The following is a 24,063-nucleotide window of genomic DNA, read 5'->3' as shown; positions in this document are numbered from 1 at the left end:
GACAAGCCTTCAAATAATCAATAATAGTCCCAGGCTCACAAATTGGAGCAATAGCTCTTTGACATTCCTGATATGCATTCTCATAAGCAAGTAATTTCTGTAGCTGTTTCTTGGTTTCTTCTCTGATTACAGTACAGGAAATAGCAGTTTCTAATCTAGCTAAAAAATCAGCATAACTTTCATTGCTGCTAAGTCGCTTCAGTCCTGTTCGACTCTGTATGACCCCATAGACGGCAGCCCACCAGGCTCCCCTGTCCCTGGGATTCTCCAGCCAAGAACACTGGAATGGGTTGCCATTTCCTTCTCCAATGCATGAAAGTGAAAAGTGAAAGGGAAGTCACTCAGTCGTGTCCGACTCTTAGTGACCCCATGGACTGTAGCGCACCAGGCTCCTCTGTTCATGGGACTTTCCAGGCAAGAGTACTGGAGTGGGGTGCCATTGCCTTCTCCGTAACTTTCATTAGGTTCTAACAAAGGAGAGACTTTTGGAGTTGTGCCTGATGACAGAGGAGGAGCATTTGGAGCACCCAGGGGAGGGCTAGTAAGAAAATTTTGAAATATTTTATGTTGTTCTAATTGGGCCTTTTGTAAAGTTTTATCATTTAATTTATATTCATGTAATAAGTCTTCTGTCTGTTGTCGAATATTGCAAGGGCTAGAATTTACCTTGAAATTGCAGATTTACAGCTTTAATGTGACCGCATAGGAGCCAGATATCAATTGGAATGTTTTTTCCTTGCTTGGCGACTCATTCAACATTTTCTTTGACCTGGTGCCAAATTTCTAAATCAAAACTGCATTTATAAGGGAACCAAGGATTACATTTAACCAGTGTTTGAAAGTAAGCCTCTATTCATTGGCGTGAAACCAAAAGTCCCTGAGCTTTAAACAAAAGGTGAAGTAAAATAGAGAAATGATGGGGCTTTCTAGCCATTCTACCCATGTCTTAGTCCTTACTGACCTCAGTAGGCCCTGACCTCAATAAGCCTGGAGTCACTCTGTCCGAAATGCCACATATAACAGTGTCCATGTTCTGGGCACCACTTGTTGGGGTCCTTTAATGGACCAGAACCTGATGGTCCAGAGTCGACAATAAGAAAGTGAAAGAGAGAGCCGGAGGGAGGGAGGGAGGGAGGGAGGGAGAGAGAGAGAAATAAACAAAGAAAGAAAGACAGACAAGGGGACCCAAGTTCTGATGGGGCAAAGGTGCTTTAATGATCTTTCTGTGAGTATATATAGGCTGATGTACAAGAAATTTCTTTCGACAATGATAAAAATCAGAAAACCAAACGTGCAGCAACCATTACCAAGGGAACAAGGGATTAATAATGGTCACAAGGTCAGAAGACAATCCATATCTCAAGAAAGAGGATCAAGACTGGGCAGTTTTGTCCTAAGGAGAACGTTTACTGAAGGGGACCCAAGCCTGTCTCACACAATGATCTCAGTCCTGAGAGCTGAGTGCAGTTCTACTCGCCTCTGGCAGAAGCTGATAAAGAACAGAGGATTTATGAGAAACAGCATGTAGGAGTCCTCCCATTAAACATTCCCTGACACAGGCAGAGTTCCCCCTGGGTCCTGGGACCCCAGCCCACAGAGGGGTCTACAGGTCTATGGCTCCTTCACTGGCTCTCCCTACTCCTGGTCAGACTCCAGAGACCCACGGTTCCTGTCTGTCACAGGTGAGGAACCTCTTCCTGGCCCATGCTTTCTTGTTGCTGTCCAGTCACTAAGCTGTGTCCAATTCTTAGAGACCTGTGGACTGCAGCATGACAGACTCCTGTCCTTCACCATCTCCCCTTCATGGATCACAGCCTTGTCCTGGTGAAGGTGCTTGCACAACTCAGTGAAGCTGTAAGCCATGTTGTGCAGGGCCACCCAAGACTGACGGGTCATGGTGAAGAGTTTTGACAAAACGTGGTCCCCTAGGAGGAAATGGCAACCCACTCCAGTGTTCTTGCCTGGAGAACCCATGAAGAGTCCCATGCTTCACAATGCACTAAATCACATTACATTGGCCAAGAAGTCCGTTTGGCTTTTTCCATAACTTCTTACTCTATCACTGGCCTCTAGCTCAGGGGCTCTGCACAGGTTTCAAGGGAGCCTTAGGGCTTCTGAAGAAATGGAGGCAATGAGCACCAGAGAAGAAGAGAGATGGTAGATGGCATGTCAGCCCTCTTCCCCATCCTATACGGATGCTCCACATCAGAGTCCTGTCTATCCAGGCAAATGAAGAAAAGGGTCAGGGTAGACCCAGGGGGAGGAGAGGCTGATCTGCTTTGGGAAGATCAGAGATTGCATCAGCCCCTTGCTCTTAGTATTCTCCCAGAAGCAGCTCTGACATACAGGTGATTTCCCAATTAAGGAGCATAAATACTCATTCCAGGAGCAGAGAGAATGTCTCTTGCTTACAGCTGTCTTTCACCACTAGGCGTATCCTTCCTGCCTCCTTCACCATCCCTTCTCCAGTATGGAGGGTGTACTCAGTGCATTCACAGGGAAGGACCAGAAGCTCTCCCCTCCCCCATCAGTGCTCTGAGAGATGACAGAGTCAAGGACAGCCAGGAGGTCAGCCTTCCAGAAAGAACAATCCTCCTTCAGTGGGGCAATGAAGGTTACTTGCTCACCCCATCTGTCTTTTTTTCCCCTAGGGTCCACTACAGTACTTGCCCATCACCCGTGGTTCCACACACCCCAGAAGGTAAGCAAGAGGGTCTCCTATCTCAGCAAATTTCTGAGAAGACAGAGGGTTCCTGTGTGAGTGTTGGCTCTGTCACCTCCCAGCTCTGTGACTTTGGGCTCCTCAACATCCCTCTTAAGTTAGCATTTGAGACCGTGGTCTGCAGGAGACCCACAGGGGGCATTGAGCTTCTCATGCTCGGGAACTGGGAATTTCTAAACTGGACAAAGAGGGTCAGAGTGACCTGATCCCATGCTTAAGGGAGATGCTTACCCTCCCTCCACAGGATATTAAGGGGATGGGTGTTGGGGGGAAGGGGAGAATTTTAGGGAACACCTTAAATACGTGTTATTCCTCTGTTAGTGTTTTATGAAGAAAACATTCCAGAGTTCAGATATAAATGTGTCATGTGTACTGTGGATTAACGTAGTCTCCATTCATGCAAAAGTGCCAGGCCTTGTCATATGGTGAGGCAGACAAAAACAGCATTGTGCCTGGGGGACCTTGGTTCAGACCTCAGCTGGTCTTGCATGGCCTTCTTACTTCATCCACTGCTAGCATCTCTCCTGGATGCTTTGGTACCTCCTGGGAAGTGGAGACCATACTGATCAGATTGAGAGCTGCTGGCACACTTTGACACAAGGATACAATAACTCCTGTGTGTAGGGGCAGGGTGTATGCAATGAATAACCAGACCTTCTTCTGTTGGCTTTTTGGCAGAAGCATGGCTTCCTCAAGGCCACTCCAGCCAGCTGCACCTTCTCCTTAGGCTCTCCGTAGCCTTCATCTATACCAGCATCTTCCTCGCTGTTCTTGTCTGTCACTGGTTACCCATAAAGTAAGTATGACGAGCCAGACTGTCACTGGTGGTCTACGCAAAATCATAAGTATGAAGGAGGGAAGCACAGTGTCATCTGACCCAGGGGGAGGTGGACTCATAGCAGAGAATGGTGTTTTCACTTCCTGTAGGTTAAAAACTGATTTCCATTGTTGTAATCCCTGAATGAATATCTTCCAGAGACCCATGGGACCCTGTTCTTTTTATGAAAATCTGTGTTAATTTATTCTTAGCTACATCAGGTCTCAGCTGCAGCATGGGGGATCCTCACTGCAGTGCTGGGGTGCAGTTCAAGGCTCCAGAGCTCGCAGGCTCAGCAGTTGCAGCATTGAGGATAGTTGCTTCAAGGCATGTGGGATCTCAGTTCTCCCACCAGAGACAGAACCCATGCTCCCTGAACTGGAAGGTTGACCCTTACTCCCTAGGCCACCAGGGACATTCCAAGCCCTGTTCTTCCTTTCAACCACAGCCATCTGTTCTTCTCCCATGTATGATCTTGGGAATCTACTGATACGCATTAGAGGATGGTCCATAACAGAAGATGTAGGATGGGCTCCATGGTTTTCCACACATTCCTGAGAGAGAGAGTCCATCAGTGCTGGGATTATATATGGAATGTTTTTTTTTTTGTGTGTGTGTGTGTGTTTTAATTTAGTGGAGTAGACAGACTTAGCAACCTGGGGCACACCTCTGCTTTTTTGGGTTTTGATGTCCCTATCAAAGATATGGAGGTCTAAAAGAATCACCCCCACCCCAAGAGCCATCTCTCTTCCATTCCCAGATGTTGCCATCATGGAAGGAGAGCCCAAATAAGACAGGACAGTGAATGGCGAGGTGAGTCCTCCTAGCCCACCCTTGTCATAGCCCAAACCCCTCCAATCCCCAATGCCCCCACCTTCAAAGATCACATTTCATTCAATCATTCACATCTCCTTCCTCTCAGGACCCATCAACAGAGGATGTGATATTCGTCCACTTGAACTACAGGACCCTCTCTGAGAGATTGTTCACTCCCACTCCCCTGAACCACATGCACCTCTTCGCTGAGACCAGTATCTATGAGGAATTCGATGTAAACCAAGACGACGCTGACCCTGACCAGGCCCCATCCTTTGAGCACACAGAGTGTTATAAATTGAAGAGCTAGATCTCTTTTTAGAAGGGTTCCTCCGTGGGCACTCCTTCTCCTCCTCCAATGCAGCCCCGCAGCTCTGCAGTCAAGAGTGGATTCCAAGAATTATAGGATCGTCTTCAAAAATCCCACCAAATCTTAGGAATCCCCTGGCTATTCTAATACTCTATTTTAACTATGTAACCTTTTGGGAGAAGTTATTCTAATAAATTGCACATACTGAGTAGATTACCATGATCATCCTATTTTTTTGAAAATTCCAGTAAAGCATAAAAACTGCAAGTTGAGTCTTCAAATTATTCAGTTTAAAATAAAAGAAAGCCTTTTAAAAAAAACCTGTGTTCAGTAATAGTTTACAAGGATGAACTTGTTTACAAGACAGAAACAGACTTGGAGACTTGGAGAACAAATTTAGAGTTACAGAGGGAAAGGATGAGGGGAGAGATAGATTGGAAGTTTAAGAGTGACATGTGCACACTGCTATATTTAAAACCAAATGCTTCCCATGAAACAATAATAAAAGCAATGCAAGAAAGAAAAAGCAATGCAAGTTGGCCAAATAAAAAGATGAAGTATATTCTGTTTGAGATATCCAGTGTGGTGCCACTTGCCATATGAGGCTGTGTGTCTGTGTGCTAAGTCGATTCAGTCATGTCCGACGCTTTGCAAACGTATGAGGCTGTGGAGCTGGCTAGGCTCCCTGTGCATGGGATTCTCCAGGCAAGAATCCTGGAGTGGGTTGCCATTCCCTTCTCAAGGGGACCTTCTTGACCCAGGGGTCTAACCCACGTCTCTCATGTCTCTTGCATTGGCAGGCGGATACTTTACCACTGACCCATCAGGGAAGCCCCTTCAACCTTTTCCAGCTGTGTGCACTGAGGGTGTTGGGGTTCCCGGGGTAGAAACAAGACAACAAGATCCCCCTCAGTCTGGATCCGCACTGGCCGATAAAGTACTTACCCAGCCACCCGGTACAGACAATGACTCTACACGTATAGGAAGTAAAGCATTCAGTTCTTCAGTCACACCCACCACATTTCAGGTGCTCAGGAGCATCTTGTGGCCACGTGCTATGGTGCTGGACAGAGCAGATGTTTAAAAAGTCCCCTCATCACAGAGAATTCTACTGGACATTCCACTCCAGATCACTGAGGGCTGCAGAGAGAACACTTGCCCCAGGGAGGCTTTGCGTGTGTTGTGTTAATGCATCGATATTTGCATGTTTTGTCTCTTTTGCTTCTCTTCACCAAAGCCAAGGATTTGAGAATCTTGGGCCTTTTAAGTTATCAACTGTTGGCACAATGTGGCTTGGCTCAACCAAGCGGAGGGCTGAACAGAGTAACACCATGAGGACCCCAGTGTGAACTGAGGTCGCCAATAGGGTAAAAATCAAGCTCCATGGAGCCTTAGTTGCTCACTGAGCTGTCTGTGTGTGATGTCTCTCCTGGCTTAGAACTAAGCCACCCAAGAACTCTTTTACCAAGAAATGTTAGGATCACTTAAAGTGAAGACATTCTGGGTCTCCTGTGTTGCTACTGTCACTGTTTCCATTTTTCCCCTAATTATCTTTTTTTTTCCTTTGGGCCTTTAGGTGCAGGAACAGATGTCATGATCTTCATTTTTCTGAATGTTCACAGTGTAGACATGAACACCAGTTATTCTCATATATCTTCTTTTTAAAATATATTTGAATGTTAGCATTTGATGCCGCATTCTGCAGAATCTGAATTCTTCAAACAGCTAAAGAAGATGGGTTTACCTGGGTCATGGGTGTCTTTCTACTGTGTGGCACCAATGCCTGGTACACAGTAGGTGCTCTGCAATAATTTATGAACTGACTGAAGATGAGAAGTAAATTCCATAACAGAACGGGTGCTATCCAAAAGTCTACAAGCAATAAATGCTGGAGAGTGTGTGGAGTAAATGGAACCCTCTTACACTGTTGGTGAGAATGCAAGCTACTACAGCCACTATGCAGAACAGTGTGGAGATTCCTTCAAAAACTGGAAATAGAACTGCCTTATGACCCAGCAATCCCACTGCTGGGCATACACACCGAGGAAACCCAAATTGAAAGAGACACATGTACCCCAATGTTCATCGCAGCACTGTTTATAATAGCCAGGACATGGAAGCAAACTAGACGTCCATCAGCAGACAAATGGATAAGAAAGCTGTGGTACATATACACAGTGGAGTATTACTCAGCCATTAAGAAGAATACATTTGAATCCATTCTAATGAAGTGGATGAAACTGGAGCCTATTATACAGAGTGAAGTAAGCCGGAAAGAAGAACACCAACACAGTATACTAACGCATATATATGGAATTTAGAAAGATGGTAATGATAACCCTATATGCAAGACAGCAAAAGAGACACAGATGTATAGAACAGTCTTTTGGACTCTGTGGGAGAGGGCGAGGGTGGGATGATTTGGGAGAATGGCATTGAAACATGTATAGTATCATATAAGAAACGAATCACCAGTCCAGGTTCGATGCATGATACAGGATGCTTGGGGCTAATGCACTGTGATGACCCAAAGGGATGGTATGGGGAGGGAGGTGTGAGGGGGGGTTCAGGATGGAGAACATGTGTACACCCATGGTGGATTCATGTTGATGTATGGCAAAACCAATACAATATTGTATAGTTGACAAAAAACATTATGTTTGTTCCAAGTATTTAGAACTGAAATTTAAAAAAATACCATTTACAATAGCAACAAAAAATGAAATACCTAATTATAAATCTAACATGATATGCACATATCTATGTCCAGAAGACGATCAAACAGTGTGGGAAAAAATCAAATAAAATCTAAGTAAATGAAAAAAATAAAATAAAATTTCAAAAAAATAATAATAATTTATGAACTGACCCAAGATGAGAAGTCAATTCCATTTCTGGAAGGAACTGGGAAAATAAACTTATGAGTCCTAGTTGGAGCCAGACTGTCGACGCTGACTCAGGATGAGAACCTGGGTCCCACCCTCTAGAGCAGGGGGTCAGACCAGCAGAAAGAGAAAGAGCTGAGACCTCAGGTCTGGGCTGAGATGTCTCCTGAGCCCTGCCTGGAGACATCTGTGCTGGGTCCATGGAGGGGCTGCCCCCTCCGCAGCTCCACGGCTGTGGGAACCCCAAGGGGTGGCAGCAGCCCCCCAGGGACCACATCCTGTTTGTCCTCTAGGGCCCTGTGGTCTCCTCATCTGTACAGGGCAGGGGCGGGTGGGGCGGCTGGGCGCTCAGAGCTGCAGACATGCCTTCCATCCTCTCTGAGGTTCTCCTCCTTGGCCAGATGTGCAGGGCAGGGAGGTGACCGCAGGAGGGCACGGGACACCCACCCTGCCCCCAGTTCACGGGAACCACAGGGCTCGGGCAGCTTGAGGGGCCAGGGATCTTTTTTGGGAGAGAATCAGCCCAAGTTTTCAGTGGCAAATCTCTCACTTCCAGGGCTGAGTCTGGGCCAAGGGACCCTGAACCCTGCAGGTGTGTTCTCCCGGGTCTCCTGGGACCCATATCTCACTTGAGTCCCAGGAACTTGGTGGGGGGCAAGGCAGGGCACTGGGATTCTAGAGTGATGCTGGTGAAATCTGGAAGGACTCCTGAGCTGAGCTGGGGAGTGAGGGGTGGGGAAGTCCAGGGACTCAGCCTCTGACTTCCTTCCAGGGACCTTTCACAAACTCACCATCTGGGCTGAGACTCTTTTGGGCAGCTCAGGGTGCCCATGTGAATACACTGTATGCAGAGTTAGAATGTGAGAGTGAGTACACAGACCATCAGGGAGTATGCTGCAGTTGGCCTGCACTATTTGGAGAAGGAAATGGCAATGCATTCCAGTATTCTTGCCTGGAAAATCCCATGTACATTGGAGCCTGCCAGCCGACAGTCCATAGGGTTACAAAGAGTCAGACACGACTGAGTGACTTCATTTTCTTTCATTTTATTTTAAAATTTATTTATTTCACTGGTTCCATTTTTAATCTCATCGTATACATATTTTATTGAAGTGTAGTTGACTTACAATGTTTCAGGTGCACAGCAAGGTGATTTTCAATTATACAAATATGCAGACATTATTTTTCAGATTATTTTCCATTTTAGGTGATTACAAGATATTGACTATAGTTCCCCATGCTATACAGTAAATCTCTGTTGCTTGTTCCATATCTTTTTTTAAAATTAGAAATCTAGCATTGTATTCATACTTCTATTTTTAAATTTATGGTATATACCACTTCTGTGTTATACTACACTGAGAGTGAAAGCATGATGCCAAAATCCCACCATGTCCATGTTAAGGTAAATGGAAAACAATGGCAATGTTAATTGAGGGGAGGAAATACTGAATCTCATTATGTTACTGGTGGGCATTCCTGGTGACTCAGGGGATAAAGAATCTGCCTGCAACGCAGGAGACTTGAGTCAACCCCTCAGTTGGGAAGATCTCCCAGAGAAGGAAATGGCAACCCACCCCAGCATTCTTGCCTGGAGAACCCCCATGGACAGAGGAGCCTGGCAGGTTGCAGCCCATGGGATCACAAAGAGCCAGACACGACTGAGGGACTAAACTATTCTCAAGGGTCTGAACTTGAAAGGTATAACACTTTCCCATTCGTATAGAGATAATAAGTGGCAGAACAGACAGAACCTTTTGTCTTGTCAGGGGCTTAAAGGGACATTATGACCAGACCTGCAAGGACAGCTTCAAGAACAAAGGATTCCAGAATTAAAAGATTTCCCCAGTGGAGGGGACATAAGTATAGCTATGGCTGATCCATGTTGATGTATGGCAGAAGCCATCACAGTACTGTAATTGCCCTGGAGCCGATTATACAGAGTGAAGTAAGCCAGAAAGAAAAACACCAATACAGTACAATAACGCATATATATGGAATTTAGAAAGATGGTAACGATAACCCTGTATGCGAGACAGCAAGAGACTCAGATACATAGAACAGCCTTTTGGACTCTGTGGGAGAGGGAGGGTGGGATGATTTGGGAGAACGGCAATGAAACATGTGTAATATCATGTAAGAAATGAATCGCCAGTCCAGGTTTGATGCAGGATACAGAATGCTTGGGGCTGGTGCACTGGGATGACCCAGAGGGGTGGTATGGGGAGGGAGGTGGGAGGGGGGTTTAGGATTGGGAACACGTGTACACCCGTGGCAGATTCATGTTAATGTATGGCAAAACCAGTACAATATTGTAAAGTAATTAGCCTCTAATTAAAATAAATAAATTTAAATTTAAAAATTAATTAATTAAGGGGAAACAAAGCTTGCAACAGGACTTCCCTGGTGGTCCACTGGTTGAGAATCTGCCTGCCTATGTGGGGACATGGGCCCGATCCCGGGAATGGGAAGATTCCACATGCCTCGGGGCAGTTCAGCCCGTGGGCCACAAGCCCACATGCCTAGAGCGAGTGCTCCACAACAAGAGAAGCCACGGTGATGAGAGACCCTGCACACAGCAAAGAGCAGCCCCACTTCCTGCAAATAGAGAAAGCCTGTGCGCAGATTGATGACCCAGCACAGCCATTAATTAGTTAATTAAAACACTGCAACAACCATCAACACCTCCTCCTCTTTTAGTGTATGTGTGTGTGTGTAAGTGTGAAAGTGTGAGTTCATGTGTGGGTATTTAATCTGTATTGTTCTCTCTTCTCCTTGGAATTTTCTTCCCCATGGGCTAGGGTTATTTTACATTCAGTAAACACTGTTGGACCATCCCTCTCACTCCCAAAAAAGCCCATCTAACTCAGGTAAGATGATTCTTTGGGGCACAAGTTCACAATCTCCTTGGTCTGCTGGCTTTCCAAATAAAGTCACTATTCCTTTCCTGAGGACCTCATCACTCTGTCCCTTGACAAACAATCTGAGGTTGGACTCAGAACACATTCATGAGATTAGCAGAGGTGTCATTCATTTTAGACAAAATCCATAGACGTCACTCTCACAATTGATATCTGTGGTTTAAAAGAAGATACGCAGATGGCCAACAGGCATATGAAAAGATGCTCAGCATTGCTCATTAGTAGAGAGGCAAATCGACACTGCAAGGAGGTACCACCTCACACTGATCAGAATAGCCATCATTAGACAGTTGATGAATAACATGCTGGAGAGGGTGTGGAGAAGAGGGAAACCCTCTTACACTGTTGAGGGGACTGGAAACTGGTGCAGCCACTGTAGAAAACAGTAGGGAAGTTCCTCAAAAAAAGTAAAAACAGAGTTTCCATATGATCCAACAATTCCAATCCCGAGCATATATCTCGAAAAAACTATACCTTGAAATGATTCATGCACCCCTATGTTCATAGCAGCAAAACTTACAATAGCCAAGACATGGAAACAGCCTAATTGTCTAATTGTCTCAGACATTTAAATGAATACCACTCAGACATTTAAAAAATGAAATCATGCCATTTACAGCAGCATGGAAGAACCTGGAGATTAACATATTAAGTGAAGTAGACAGAAAGAGAAAGACAATTTTCTGTGATATCACCCATATGTGGAATCTAAAAGGAACATATCAATGAAACAGGAACAGACTCACAGACATAGAGAACAGGCTTGTAGTTGCCAAGGAAGGAAGCACTGGGAGCTTGGGATTAGCAGATGAAATCTATTTATACATAGAATGGATAAATAATGAGGTCCTACAGTATGCCACAGGGAATTTTATTCAGCATCTTGGCATAAATCATATTGGAAAAGAATATATATGTCAAGCTGAATCAATTTGCTGTACAGCAGAAATGGACTATACTTCAATAATTTGTTTTAATTTTTAAAAATTTGTGTTATCTGTATCTGCAATGAAACATTACATGGCAGTAATAATGCACAAACAGAAAGGACAAATAATGCAGGTCAATTCTGAAAAACGATATTAAGTAAATAAAAGGAAATTTTAAGAAGTGCGATTGTACTGTTACTCCATTACATACATAATGATCAAGAGGAGACCAGATTTATTACTTACAAAGCATCACTAATCTTAACGACCCCCACCCCCAGTAAAATGGTGTGGAATCGCTGCCCTTACTGAGGCTCTTTCCTGTCTATGAACAACAGCTGAACTGGCTGTGTGTCTGCCCTTGGAGTCCTGAAACAGCTGGGCCATTTTGTCCCACTTTGGAGGTGATTGTTCTGGACACGCCCCTCACTCAAGCATTCTGGAGTGTGGAAGTCCCTACTTGACATATTTTGTGTTCATCTGAGTATCTAGGAAGCAAGGTGGTCCACCTTTTCAGGCAGAACAAAGCCCCCTCCCATAAAAACACCACAGTCACCTTTACACACGTTATCTTTGTGTACATGTGTGGTCCTTGGATTGGAAAGGGAGGAAGAGAGAGAGACAGAGAGAGTGTTGTGTGTGCAAAGTTTCCACTCAGAGTCATGAAATAATTTCAGATGAGGAAGAGTCAGAGAAAGACAAATATCACATGATATCATTTATTTGTGACATCTAAAAAAATGAACTTATTTACAAAACAGACTCACAGAGAATGAACTTACAGTTACCAGGGGGGATAGTGTTAGGGGGAGGTTAGATTGGAAGTTTGGGTCTTACATATACACACGGCTATATTAAAAATGCATAACCACAGGGACCTCCTGTATAAAACAGATTTTCTACTTAATATTCTATAACTACCTAAGTGGGAAAAGAATTTGAAAAGCAATAGATGCATGTATATGTATCACTGATTCACTTTGTTGTACATCTGAAACTAACACAGTTAGTTTCTTAATCACATATATTACAATATAGAATTTTTTCATATTTTCAAAGAGCCATAATATGCATGTCTGGTCCTTTCATAAGAATGCAGAATAAAAGTCTCTATTAATGAGTCTTTAATTGGCAACCTGCACTGAGCCTGACATATGAGGTGGGAACATGTGATTTCTCTTCTTTGAAGAGTTAAGGTTAATGAGATTTATCATGAGCTTGGGAAAAGCATCCTGCATGGTATACACTGAAGCACCGTTTCTACTTCCTAAGGCAGCAAGATCTGTCTGAATCCTCTTAGGTTTACAGTGTTTAGGGAAACAAAAAGTGATGATTGGGTCATGAGCCGTGCTCCATGATGCGGCTCAAGTCAGAGTTCCATCCCTGGAGTGAGAAGAGGCTGGCTATCTTCCCATGTGACATGACCCAGGCAGACTGTATCAACACCGCCCGCTTCCGCATCCTGTGACTCTGTCAGCTTTGCTCAGTTGTGCCTCCTGTCTCAAAGAAGCAGAGCCATGCGCCCCACACTTCTCAGCCTCCTGAGTCTCGGTGAGTCCAGAAAGACACGGTCAGAGAGGGTTATGGTTGAAATTGGGAGGTCCTCACACCACTGACCAGGTTCTCTGGATGAGGGTGCAGGGAGCATGGGGTCCATCAGGACAAGCAATCTCTGACATGCTTTTCTTTCTAGGATTCTGTGTGAGTCTGAGGATCTGGGCAACTGTAGGTGAGTCCTCCCCATCCCTTATTTCTCTGTTCAACAGAGCATTTGGGGCTGATGCAGATGACACTGGGGGCTGGGGTGAGACACCTGTCAGTACAGTGAGAGCTGCATGCCCTGTGGATCCCAGGTCCTCCTATTGGCCTTGATACTCATCTTCACTCTCCCCAGAGGTTAGCCCAGCTCTGGACTCTGGACCTGAAGGCACAGTGTGAAGTCTGGGAGCTGGAAGCTAGGCCCACTGTGTGCCATTTCTATCATGAGAGGGGAGCAAGAGGCTGCATCCCACAGACCCTCCCCTACAAGCTGGCTCCTGGCACCTCCAACCAGCCCTTAACAACAGGGTCTGCAGGACTGCCTGCTAGACCTGACCCCAGGGAAGGGTCTGGTCATCAGGCAGGGCCACCTTGACCTTGTCCCACATTTTATGTGTGATTGTAGGTTAGCTAACAAAGGAGCGAGGTTCAAGGTTTACTTCCTTCTTTTTAGTCAAGTGGCTTTTTCACTGCTTAGTTGTGTTAGTGTTAGTCGGTCGAGTCTGACTCCTTTCTACCCCACGGACTGTAGCTCACCAGGCTCCTCTGTCCATGAAATTCTCCAGGCAAGAATATGGAGGTGGTTGCCATTTCCTTGTCCAGGGGATCTTGCCATCTCAGGGACTGAACCCTGGTCTTCTTTGCAAGAAGATTCTTTACCGTTTTGAGCTACAACAAATGCAACAGGGAAGCCCTTTAGCTTCTTGTCCATGCATCAGTTTTTCTGTGGTGTTTTATTTGCCTTCATCATGCAGCTTGCGAGATCCGAGATCTTAGTTCCCTGATCAGGGATCAACTTGGGCCCTTGGCAGAGAAAGTGCCAAGTCCTAACCACTGGACTGCCCAGGAATCCCCAGGTGTTTTGTGTTTTGAGAGAAAGGTTTTCAACATTTTGTCAACCCAAAGAGTGATTCATGTCCTGAGAATTTCCATGATGTCCATCCTGGATTGACTGTGTCTCTGTCTGTCCCCAAGCCCCAGGTGTCCTTGAGCATCAGGGTGATGCATTTTAGGGGAGGAGAGTTCAAAGAATTAAAGGGGAAGCCCACCCACGAGAGCAGTGGGGAGAGCTGACTGTTCCCATTTTCTTCTCAAAGCCTGTGTCTCCTTCTCTCCTAGGTGAATATAAGAAGCTGTCTTTGTCCGCCTGGCCAAGCCCCGTGGTTCCCTTAGGACAGACTGTGACTCTTCGGTGTCACTCCCGTTCTCCACTTAAGAGATTCATACTGTTCAAAACAGATGGGAGAAGGGGTTTGCCTCAGTTCCAGGGATATTATTTCAACAAGTTCACCCTTGGCCCTGTGACCAGAGAACATGCCGGGTCCTACACGTGTTCTGGAGCCTACCGGTCTGCACGCAGTGATCCCCTGCAGATTGTGGTCACAGGTAGGAGGGGTGCAGCCCAGCCGGGTACAGGCGTGCCTGCAGGCAACCCTTCCCTAGGTCCACGTCCCAGTGCAGCCGAAAACTTCCTCAGGATTCCCAGCCAGGACCGAACCAGGAAAGAGAACCCACTCTGAGAGTTTAAACTCAGGGTGTCGAATAGAGGGATGGGGTGCCCCAGCTCAGGAAGGAGGAGCCTCCCTAGGCATGAGTTAGACAGGATGCTGCCACTGCCTGCCAGCAGGGAGGATGGGGCACGACCCTGATCCAGCACCTGCCACCCAGTAGAGAGCTGTAATCCCATATGAAGGAGCTGAAGCCCCAGGGAGGAGTCCCAGGAATGTCTCCAGAGACATGAGGTGGGGTCACAGGTGGGGAAATGTTCCCTTTTCTCCACCTCCACCCCAACGTCCTGCAGTCATCGCCCACATTCTAGATGAGTGTGAAAGGAGCCAGGGTATCATCCTCAGACCCACCCCAGCCCCCACCACGCATATTAGGGATGGGATGAAGCTGAGAGCATGGCCACCCACTCAGTATTCTCAACTGGAGAATCCCATGGGCAGAGGAGCCTGGCTGGCTACAGTCCATGGAGTTGCACAGAGTTGGACTCAGCTGAAGTGACTGAGTATGCATGCATGAACCCAGGAGCAGGTCCAACAGCTAAAGAGCTTAGAATGAGCACAGAGGAGGCTGGAGGTCTTGAGCAAAGAGAAACATGAGCCAGAAGGAAAAACATGAGCCAGAGCCCGAGAACAAGGCTAAAGAGAATGCCACAAAACACACAGGAAGGGTAACTGGCTCCTCTGGCAAATGGGGAGGAGTTTTACACCTTCAGATGTCAGGGGAATGGCCAAGGTGGGGTGACTCACTGAAGCTCACAACCTCTTTGCTCCTAGGTGTGTTCACAAAACCCTCCATCTCAGCCCACCCAGGACCCCTCGTGCAGGTGGGAGAGAATGTGACCCTCCGCTGTCACTCACCGGTGGTGTGTGACAAGTTTATCCTGCACCAGGAAAGCAGCACAGGGCATTTCCAGAGACGTGGAGAGATGCTCACTAGTGGGCATGCCCCAGCTGACTTTGTCATTGGCCCTATGACTTTGGCAAGTGCGGGCACCTACAGATGCTACAGCTCACTCAGCAGCTCCCCCTATGAGTGGTCAGCCCCCAGCGACCCTGTGGACATTGTCATCACAGGTGAGTGTGGCCAGACCAGTCCCTTCTGCTCTCTGTGTCACAGAAGGTCTGGTGTCCAGTCCAGCATCAGTCCCGGGAGAGAATGACAGGCGTGTGGCGACACTCACAAACTCGAGAGAGGGAACAAACCAGAGAGAGGAGGTGTGAACACGAAAGGGAAAAGAGAACAGAGACTGTGCCATGTGCTAAGGAGAAGACACAGCCGGTGACAGAGTGAAGGAGCAAGAACGTGATAGATGACCAACAGAGAAAAATGTACCAGAGCAGGGACCCGGGCAATTCCCCGGCTCAGGCAGCCAATGATGGTTGGTTGAGGGGTTGATTTCCTGCTTTCATGTCAGAGCTCCCTTCCTCTGTCAGCAGCACACTGTGGTACCAGATGCCCTTGCAGTCTGGCCCTTGTGTGATCGAGTTGAATGTCAACACCCTGAAGTTGCTCAGCCTCGTGGCTTAACTGTCCTTCTGCAGAAAGAGATGGGGAGATATCCCTCCAACCCTCCCCGCTAAGGAGTCCCTTCCAGCCCCTGGGGGTGGGCAGGGCAGTGCTGAACATGCCCTCAGAAAGAGGTGGTCCAAGATCCTGTGAGATTCTGGCAATTTTCACTCCATTATCTCTTCTTCTGGGTCAATGCCATGTTTTCTGATGGTCTCCAGCAGTAGTTAGTAGGTTCCGTTTATTTCAAGAGAACCGCACATCTGGTTGATTTTTAAAATTTATTTTATCTTATTTATGTTTGTTGAAGTTTAGTGGATTTCAGATGTTGTTAATTCCTTTTGTACAACAGAGTGATTCAGTTATTCATATACATATATTCTTTCTTTTAAAAAGGATATTAAATGACACTCCATTTTTAAAGTTATTTCTCTATTTTTCCCTGTGCTGGGTCTCCCTTAGTGGGGCTTTCTCTCCTGGCGGTAGGCGGCCTTCTCATTGCAGTGCTTCTCTTGTTGCACACTTCCGGTTAGTACTATACTTAGGACTAGAGTTATTTTGTGCTCTAAGGTCAAGGTCTCCTCCTTCCAGGTCGGTCCAAGAAACCCTCTCTCTCAGCCCAGGGGGGCCCCGTGGTGAGGTCAGGAGAGAACGTGACCTTGGTCTGCAGCTCCGAGAGAGCCTTTGACCAGTTCCATCTGCTCATGGAGGGTGAGGACCTTGGGCGACTGCTCGCTGGAGGGCGGGGCCACCGCGGAGCCCTCCAGGCAGAGTTCCCTCTGGGTCCTGGGATCCCGGCCCACAGCGGGATCTACAGGTGCTATGGCTCTTTCACTCGCTCTCCCTACTCGTGGTCAGACTCCAGCGACCCACTGTTCCTGTCTGTCACAGGTGAGAAACCTCTTCCTGGCCCATGCTTTGTTGTTCCTGTTCAGTCGCTATGTTGTCCAACCCTTTGCCACCTTGTGGACTGCAGCACGACAGACTCCTCTGTCCTTCACTATCTCTTCCACATGGATCACAGCCTTAAGTGGTGAAGGGGCCTTTCGTACCTTACTGAAGCTATGAGCCAGTCATGCAGGGTCACCCAAGCCTGAAGGGTCATAGTGAAGAGTCCTGACAAAATGTGGTCCCCTGGAGTTAAAAGTGGCAACCCATTCCAGTATTCTTGCCTGGAGAACCCATGAAGAGTCCCGTGCTTTACAATATAGAAAATGAGATTGTACTGGGCAAAAAGTCCATTTGGGTTTTTGCATAACATGTTACTGTATGATGAGCTCTATATCAAGGGCTCCATGCTGGTGTTAGGGGAACCTTTGGGCTTCTGGAGAAACGGAGGCAATGAGAACCAGAGAGGAACACAGATCGTATATGGCATCTCAACCCTCTTTCACCTCCTGTATGGATGCTCCACATCAGAGTCCTGTCTATCCATGCAAATAAGGAAAAGGGTCAGAGTAGACCCAGGAGGAGGAGAGGCTGGGCTCATTCGGGAAGATCAGAGATTGCATTGGCCACTTGCTCTTAAAGTTTTCCCAGAAGCATCTCTGACATACAGGTGATTTCCCAATTAAGGAGCATAAATACTCATTCCTGGAGCAGAGAGAATGTCTCTTGCTTACAGCTGTCTTTCACCACCAGGCATATCTTTCCTGCCTCCTTCCACCATCCCTTCTCCAGGATGGAGGGTCTACTCAACTCATTCACAGGGAGGGACCAGAAGCTCTCCCCTCCACCGTCAGTGCTCTGAGGGATGACAGAGTCAAAGGCAGGCAGGAGGTCAACCTTCCAGAAACAACATTCCACCTTCAGTTAGTATGAGGAAGGTTACTGTTCATCCCTTCTCTCTTTTTTTCCCCAAGGATCCACTACAAGTACTTGCCCATCAACCATGGAACCACACACCACAGAAGGTAAGCAAGATGGTCTCCTATCTCAGCAAATTTATGAGAAGACAGAGGGGTCCTGTGTGAGTGTTGGCTTGCCACCTCCCAGCTCTGTGACTTTGGGCTCCTCAATGTCCCTGTCATGTCAGGATTTAAGACTGTGGTCTGCCTAGAACCAGAGGGGACATTGAGCTTCTCATGCTCTGTGACTGGGAATTTCTAAATTGAAGACAGTGGATCAGAGTGACCTAACCCCATGCTTAAGGGAGATGCTTACCCTCCCTCCACCAGGATCTTTGGGGATGGATGGCAGGGCAAGCAGAGAATTTTAGGGAGCGCCTTATATATGTGTTATTCCTCTTAGTTTTTGTGAACTAAGCATTCCACAGGTCAGAAATAAAAGTGTCATAACTTCATGAGTTTCCATTCGAGATCTATGTGGATGGAGGGGAAAATGTATTGTGGATTAAAGGGTCACATTCATTCAAAAACACAAGGCCTTGTCATATGGGGCAGCAGAGAAAAACTGCATTGGTGCCTGGGAGACCTTGTTTCAGACCTCAGCTGGTCTTGCGTGGCCTCCTTACTTCATCCACTGCTAGCATCTCTCCTGGATGCTTTGGTACCTCCTGGGAAGTGGAGGCCATAACTGATCAGGTTGACAGATGCTGACGCACTTTGACACAAGGAAACAATAACTCCTGTGTGTAGGGGCAGGGTGTATGCAACGAATAACCAGACCTTCTTCCCTTGGCTTGTTGGCAGAAGCACAGCTTCCTCAAGCACACTCCTGCACATGGTACATTTTCCTTGGGCTCATCATAGCCTTCACCTCTACCAGCATCATCCTCGCTGCTCTTGTCTGTCACTGGTTTTCTACCCAAAATCGTAAGTCTGAAGGTGGTGAGCTCAGCATCATCTGACCCAGGGGGAGTGGGCTCATAGCAGAGAATGGCGTTTTCACTTCTTGTAGGTTAAAAACTGATTTCCGTTGTTGTAATCCCTGATGGAACATCTTCCAGAGGCCCATGGAACCCTGTTATTTTTTATGAAACTATGTGTTGATTTATTCTTGGCTGCATCAGGTCTTGGCTGCAGCATGGGGGATCCTCATTGTGGTGCTGGGGTGCAGTTCAAGGCTCCAGAGCTCACGGGCTCAGCAGTTGCATCATTGAGGATACTTGCTTCAAGGCATTTGGGATCTCAATTCTCCCACCAGGGATAGAACCTACGCTCCCTGAACTGGAAGGTTGACTCTTAATTTCTGGGCCACCAGGGACATTTCAAGCCCTGTTCTTCCCTTCCAGTACAACCATCCATTTTTCTCCCCTACATGGTCTTGGGAATCTGCTGATATGTAGAAGAGGATGGTCCATAACAGAAGACGTAGGATGGGTCCGTGGGTTTGCACAGAATCCTGAGACAGACTGTGAATGGCTGGGCTTGTTTATGGAATGTTTTGTTTTGTTTTGTTTTCATTTAGTGGAGTAGACAGGCTCAGCAACCTGGGGCACACCCCTGCCTTTTTTTGGCTTTGATGTAACTATCAAAGTTATGGAGGCCTGGAATAACTGCCTCCACCCTGAAGAGCCTTGACTCTCTTCCATTTGCAGATGTTGCCATCATGGAAGGAGAGCCCATGGAAGACAGAACAGTGAATGGCGAGGTGAGTCCTCCCAGCCCAAACCCTTGCCATAGTCTGAGCCCTTCCAACGCCCAATATCCCAGCCTTTGAAAATCACATCTCAGTCCATCATTCTCACCTCTCTCCTCTCAGGACTCTGCAGTAGAAGATGTGATATACGCTCACTTGGACCTCGGGACCCTCTCTGAGAGACGGTTCACTCCCACTCCCCTGAGGCCCGTGCACCCCTCCACTGAGCCCATTATTTATGAGGAATTCGATGCAAACCAAGACCATGCTGAGCCCTGAATTGGCCCCATCCTCTGAGCACACAGAGTCTTACAAATCAAGGACCTAGATCTCTTGTTAAAGGGGTTCCTTCTCCTCCAAAGCAGCCCAGCAGCTCTGAGGTGAGGAGTGGAGTCCAAGAATTACAGTATCGTCTTCAAAAATCCCACCACCTCTTAATGATCTCCTGGCTATTCTGGGACTCTATTGTAACTATCTCACCTTTTGGGGAGATGCTATAATCAATCGCTCATACTAGGTAGCTTATCATGGTCACCCTACTTTTTCTACAATTCCAATAAAGCATAAAAAGTTTGCCAGTTGACTCTTCAAATTATTCAGTTTAAAATAAAACAAAATGAATAAAAGTAAACCCCTCTATTCAGTAACATTTTACAAGGGTAAACTTATTTACAAGACTGAAACAGACTTGTAGACTTAGAGAACAAACTTAGAGTTACCAGAGGGGAGGAGTGGCGGGACAGATAGTTTGGGAGTTTGGGATTAACATGTGCACACCGTTATATTTAAAATAAAATGCTTTCCATGGAAAAATAATAATGTTAGTTGGCAAAACAAAAAGATGAAGTATACTCTGAGATAGCCAGTATGGTGCCACTAACCATAATAGGCTGAATACATGCATGCTAAGTCAACTCGGTCATTTTTGCGACCCATGGTCTGTAGCCACCCAGGCTCCTGTGTGCATGGGATTCTCCAGGCAAAAATACTGGAATCAGTTTCCATTCCTTTCTCCAGGGGATCTTCTCTACCCATCGAACTCAGGTCTATCAGGTCTCTTGCAATGATAGGCAGATTGTTTACCACTGTGCCACCAGAGAAGCCCCTCAGCTTTCTAAAAAGACCAAAATCCTGACTTTTGAGAACATGGATTGACTTGGAGGTCATTATGCTTAGTGAAATAAGTCAGACAGGGAAAGAGAAATGCTGTATATTTTCACTTCTATGTGGAATCTAAAAATCAAAATAGTGATTTCTGTGATGGTCCAGTGACTAAGACTCTGGGTTCGCAATGCAGGGGGTCCAGGTTCAATCCCTGGTCAGAGAACTAGATCCCACAAGCTACAACTAAAAGGATACCACGTTCCACATCTCAGATCTGATGCAGCCAGATAAACAAAAATAAGTATTAAGAAAATAAAAATAGATGAACAAATATAACAAAAGAGAATCAGGCTCACAGATTCAAAGAAGAAACTAGTGGTTACCAGAGGGGAGAGGGGTGGGTGTGAGGGGCAGCAAAGTATGTAGACTGGATTAAGAAATACCAACAGCAATTATTTATAAAATAAATAACTCACAGGGCTATAATGTCTGGCACAGGGAATATAGTCAATATTTTATAATATTTTGTACTGTGTGTAATCTATGAAAATACTGAATCACTATGTAATACACCTGTAGCTAATATAATATTGTAAGCCAACTATTCATAAATTTTTACAAATTGTTACATGTTCAAAGAAATTGGCAGTGCACACATACAGTGAAAAGAAAATACAATATAGGAAAATCCATAAATTTTTAAAAATCATGAAATTAGCATTTTAAATAAAGACATTTTTACTGTGGATGTCATAGAGATGGTTGAACATTAAAGATAAAATATAATGCTTGGAAATTTTTTAATATAGGAATGAAATAAGAAATTCTATGAAAATCATATCAAGAATGAAAACAGAAAATAATTCAGTGCCTCAAGGTCGTCACAGATTAGATATTGAGGCATACATTTTTGGTAAACTTGAAAACGTGGCCAAAGGTGGGTTGGGTCAGAGGTTGTGGTTCAAGTTTGTTAAACAATCTGAAGAGACAGCACTGGACTTAACATTTTCCAGGAAGCCCAATTCCTCCTTCAGCCATGACCCCCACACACTGCCTTTTTTAAGGTACGAAGAGCCTGTGTGAGTCACCTTTCCATCCTGTGGTCAGCTTGCACACGATGTTAGTTTGGGTGTCATCATAACATCCTGTGTACTCTTCAGATCTGCAGAGCTGCTGCCTCCTGCTCATTAGGAGCAGCGCCATGCTGTCTGCCATCGTCAGCCTGACATGTCTTGTTGAGTCCGGGAACAGAATGAAGCCTGGTGCAAATATTGACCTGGAGCACTGGGTCCACCTTAACAGAGAGCCCTGCCTCCACAGGGGCAAAGTGGACCTTGATGGTTGGGTTCATCAAGGCCGAGCAACATCCTTGCCGATGAGGCCCATAGAACAGGCTGGGGGAGTAGAAGGCCAGGTCTGACATGAGATGGATCATCCATCATGAGTCTTTCTTTCCAGGTTTCTTCTTGATCCAGAGCATCTGGGCACAAGAGGGTGAGTCTTTCCCCCAAACTGTGGTTGCCATCCTCCTCAAGTAAGACTCTCTTGTAATAAGAGGGGAGATGGTACAGAAGGTAGGGTGATGGGTCAACCATGGGAAGTCATAACCATATGAGGGTGGTCTTTTGGAAGTAGAAAATGGGAGTCCAAGGTGGCTTTGATGGTAAAGAGTCTGCTTGCAGTGAGGGAGACCTGGGCTTGATACCTGAGTCAGGAAGATCCCCTGGAGAAGGAAATGGCAAGCCACTCCCGTATTCTTGCCTAGACAATTCCATGGATACAGGAGTCTGGTGGGCTATAGCCCATGGGGTCACAAGAAGTCAGACACGACTGGTTGACTAACACTTTCAGGGAAATCTAGCCCCCAGTTCTGGCCCAGAGACCCTCCCCCAGATACTCTTCCCTCTGCTGAGCCAAGCCCTATGGGCACCTACAGGAGACTGTGATGCTCACAGCTGGGGTGACTGTGAGGGACTGCTGTTATCTGTAGACTGAGGGAAGGCAGCAGGGCCAGGAACCACAGACCCTTGGAGGACAAGGTGATGACTCAAGCTCTCCAGCAGTTCCATGGATAGGCATTGCAGAGAACTGCTGCTGCCCTCCATTCAGAAGAAGACGAGAATCTATGCCCTGCCCCCTGAGATTCCAGAAGGTTCTAATCTAGCACAGGCTCCATCATGTCCTGTGTTTCTCATGTGAGCTGACATCATTTCACTCACACAGGTTGTTTTTCCATTGGGTGTCTACTCCGTCTTGTTTTATAAAACAAATTTTACATTATCAACATCCAGGAAGAATCTGTTAGTTGACACTCAAAATTCTCAGGCTTCCCGGGTAGCTCAGTGGTGAATAACCTGCCTGCAATGCAGGTGCTGCAGAAGATGTGGGTCCAATCTTGGGGTTGGAAGATCCTCTGGAGAAGGAAATGGCAACCCACTTCAGTATTCTCACCTGGAGAATCCCCATGCACAGAGGAGCCTGGTGGGCTACAGGCCATGGGGTCACAGACATGGCTGAGCACACACACACGCTCAAAATTCTCAGCAGATGTTTTTCATGTAGGGTGTGCTATGCCTCTGTGGTGTGGGAAATCTCCATGGAGCATGGGTTCCCCTGGTTTGAAAAGGAGCCTTAAAGATATGGGAAAGGGTGGGTCATCTGAGCCCAGTGAGAGGAAGGGGTTCCCCATTTTCTACTGTAAACCATGCATTCTTTCCCCCCAGGTGATCACTACAAGCCCTCCCTGTCAGCCTGTCCAAGCCCTGTGATTCCTCAAGGACAGCATGTGACTCTCTGGTGTCACTCCCCTCTCGGATTTGACAGCTTCAGGCTGCACAAGGGTGACAGAACTGTTGTCGCTGAGCTCCAGGGCATCATATTCTGGAAGGACTTCATCATGGACCCCATGACCGAAGCACACGTGGGGACCTACAGGTGTCATGGTCACTACAGTCATCTCCCCCTGCGTGATCAAAACCCAGTGAACCCTGGAGATTGTGATCACAGGCCAGAGAGCTCTCTTCCAGAGAGGCCACCCATTGTCCGAGTCCCCCAGACCCCAGAGATTTCCGGTGGGAGTGTGAGTCAGGGTCCAGTCAGAACGACAGGAAGTGCTCCAGGCATTCTAAATAAAAGGATATTTAACAGAGGAGATTGGGTCCCACAGTGGGCAGAATGATGGTGCCCCGTGATGCCCGCATCCTAAAATCCCAAATCTACGATTGCTACGTCCCATTCCAAGGGAAA

General features: G+C 46.5%; 2 protein-coding genes and 1 pseudogene across 4 annotated transcripts in view; all 3 read left to right on the top strand.

Annotated features, from left to right (window-relative positions):
* KIR3DS1 (killer cell immunoglobulin-like receptor, three domains, short cytoplasmic tail, 1) overlaps positions 1 to 24,063 on the top strand; it is a 154,830-nt gene that overhangs the window by 64,771 nt on the left and 65,996 nt on the right.
* The window catches only part of KIR3DL2 (killer cell immunoglobulin-like receptor, three domains, long cytoplasmic tail, 2), a 55,954-nt gene that overhangs the window by 24,802 nt on the left and 7,089 nt on the right, over positions 1 to 24,063 (top strand). Inside the window, exons 1-9 of one of the 3 annotated variants that reach the window (XM_024978411.2) lie at positions 12,719 to 12,951; positions 13,094 to 13,129; positions 14,278 to 14,544; positions 15,441 to 15,740; positions 16,765 to 17,064; positions 18,036 to 18,086; positions 18,825 to 18,947; positions 19,673 to 19,725; positions 19,837 to 20,287. In XM_024978411.2, coding sequence (XP_024834179.1) covers positions 12,918 to 12,951; positions 13,094 to 13,129; positions 14,278 to 14,544; positions 15,441 to 15,740; positions 16,765 to 17,064; positions 18,036 to 18,086; positions 18,825 to 18,947; positions 19,673 to 19,725; positions 19,837 to 19,992 — 1,320 coding nt within the window. In that variant the 5' untranslated portion in view covers positions 12,719 to 12,917 and the 3' untranslated portion in view covers positions 19,993 to 20,287. 3 annotated transcript variants of the gene reach the window in all.
* LOC132342757 (killer cell immunoglobulin-like receptor 2DL4) overlaps positions 21,664 to 24,063 on the top strand; it is a 10,094-nt pseudogene continuing 7,694 nt past the window's right edge.

This window comes from Bos taurus, chromosome 18 (assembly GCF_002263795.3).
Source record: "Bos taurus isolate L1 Dominette 01449 registration number 42190680 breed Hereford chromosome 18, ARS-UCD2.0, whole genome shotgun sequence".
Classification (NCBI taxonomy): domain Eukaryota; kingdom Metazoa; phylum Chordata; class Mammalia; order Artiodactyla; family Bovidae; genus Bos; species Bos taurus.
This window is presented reverse-complemented; position numbering and strand designations above follow the sequence as displayed.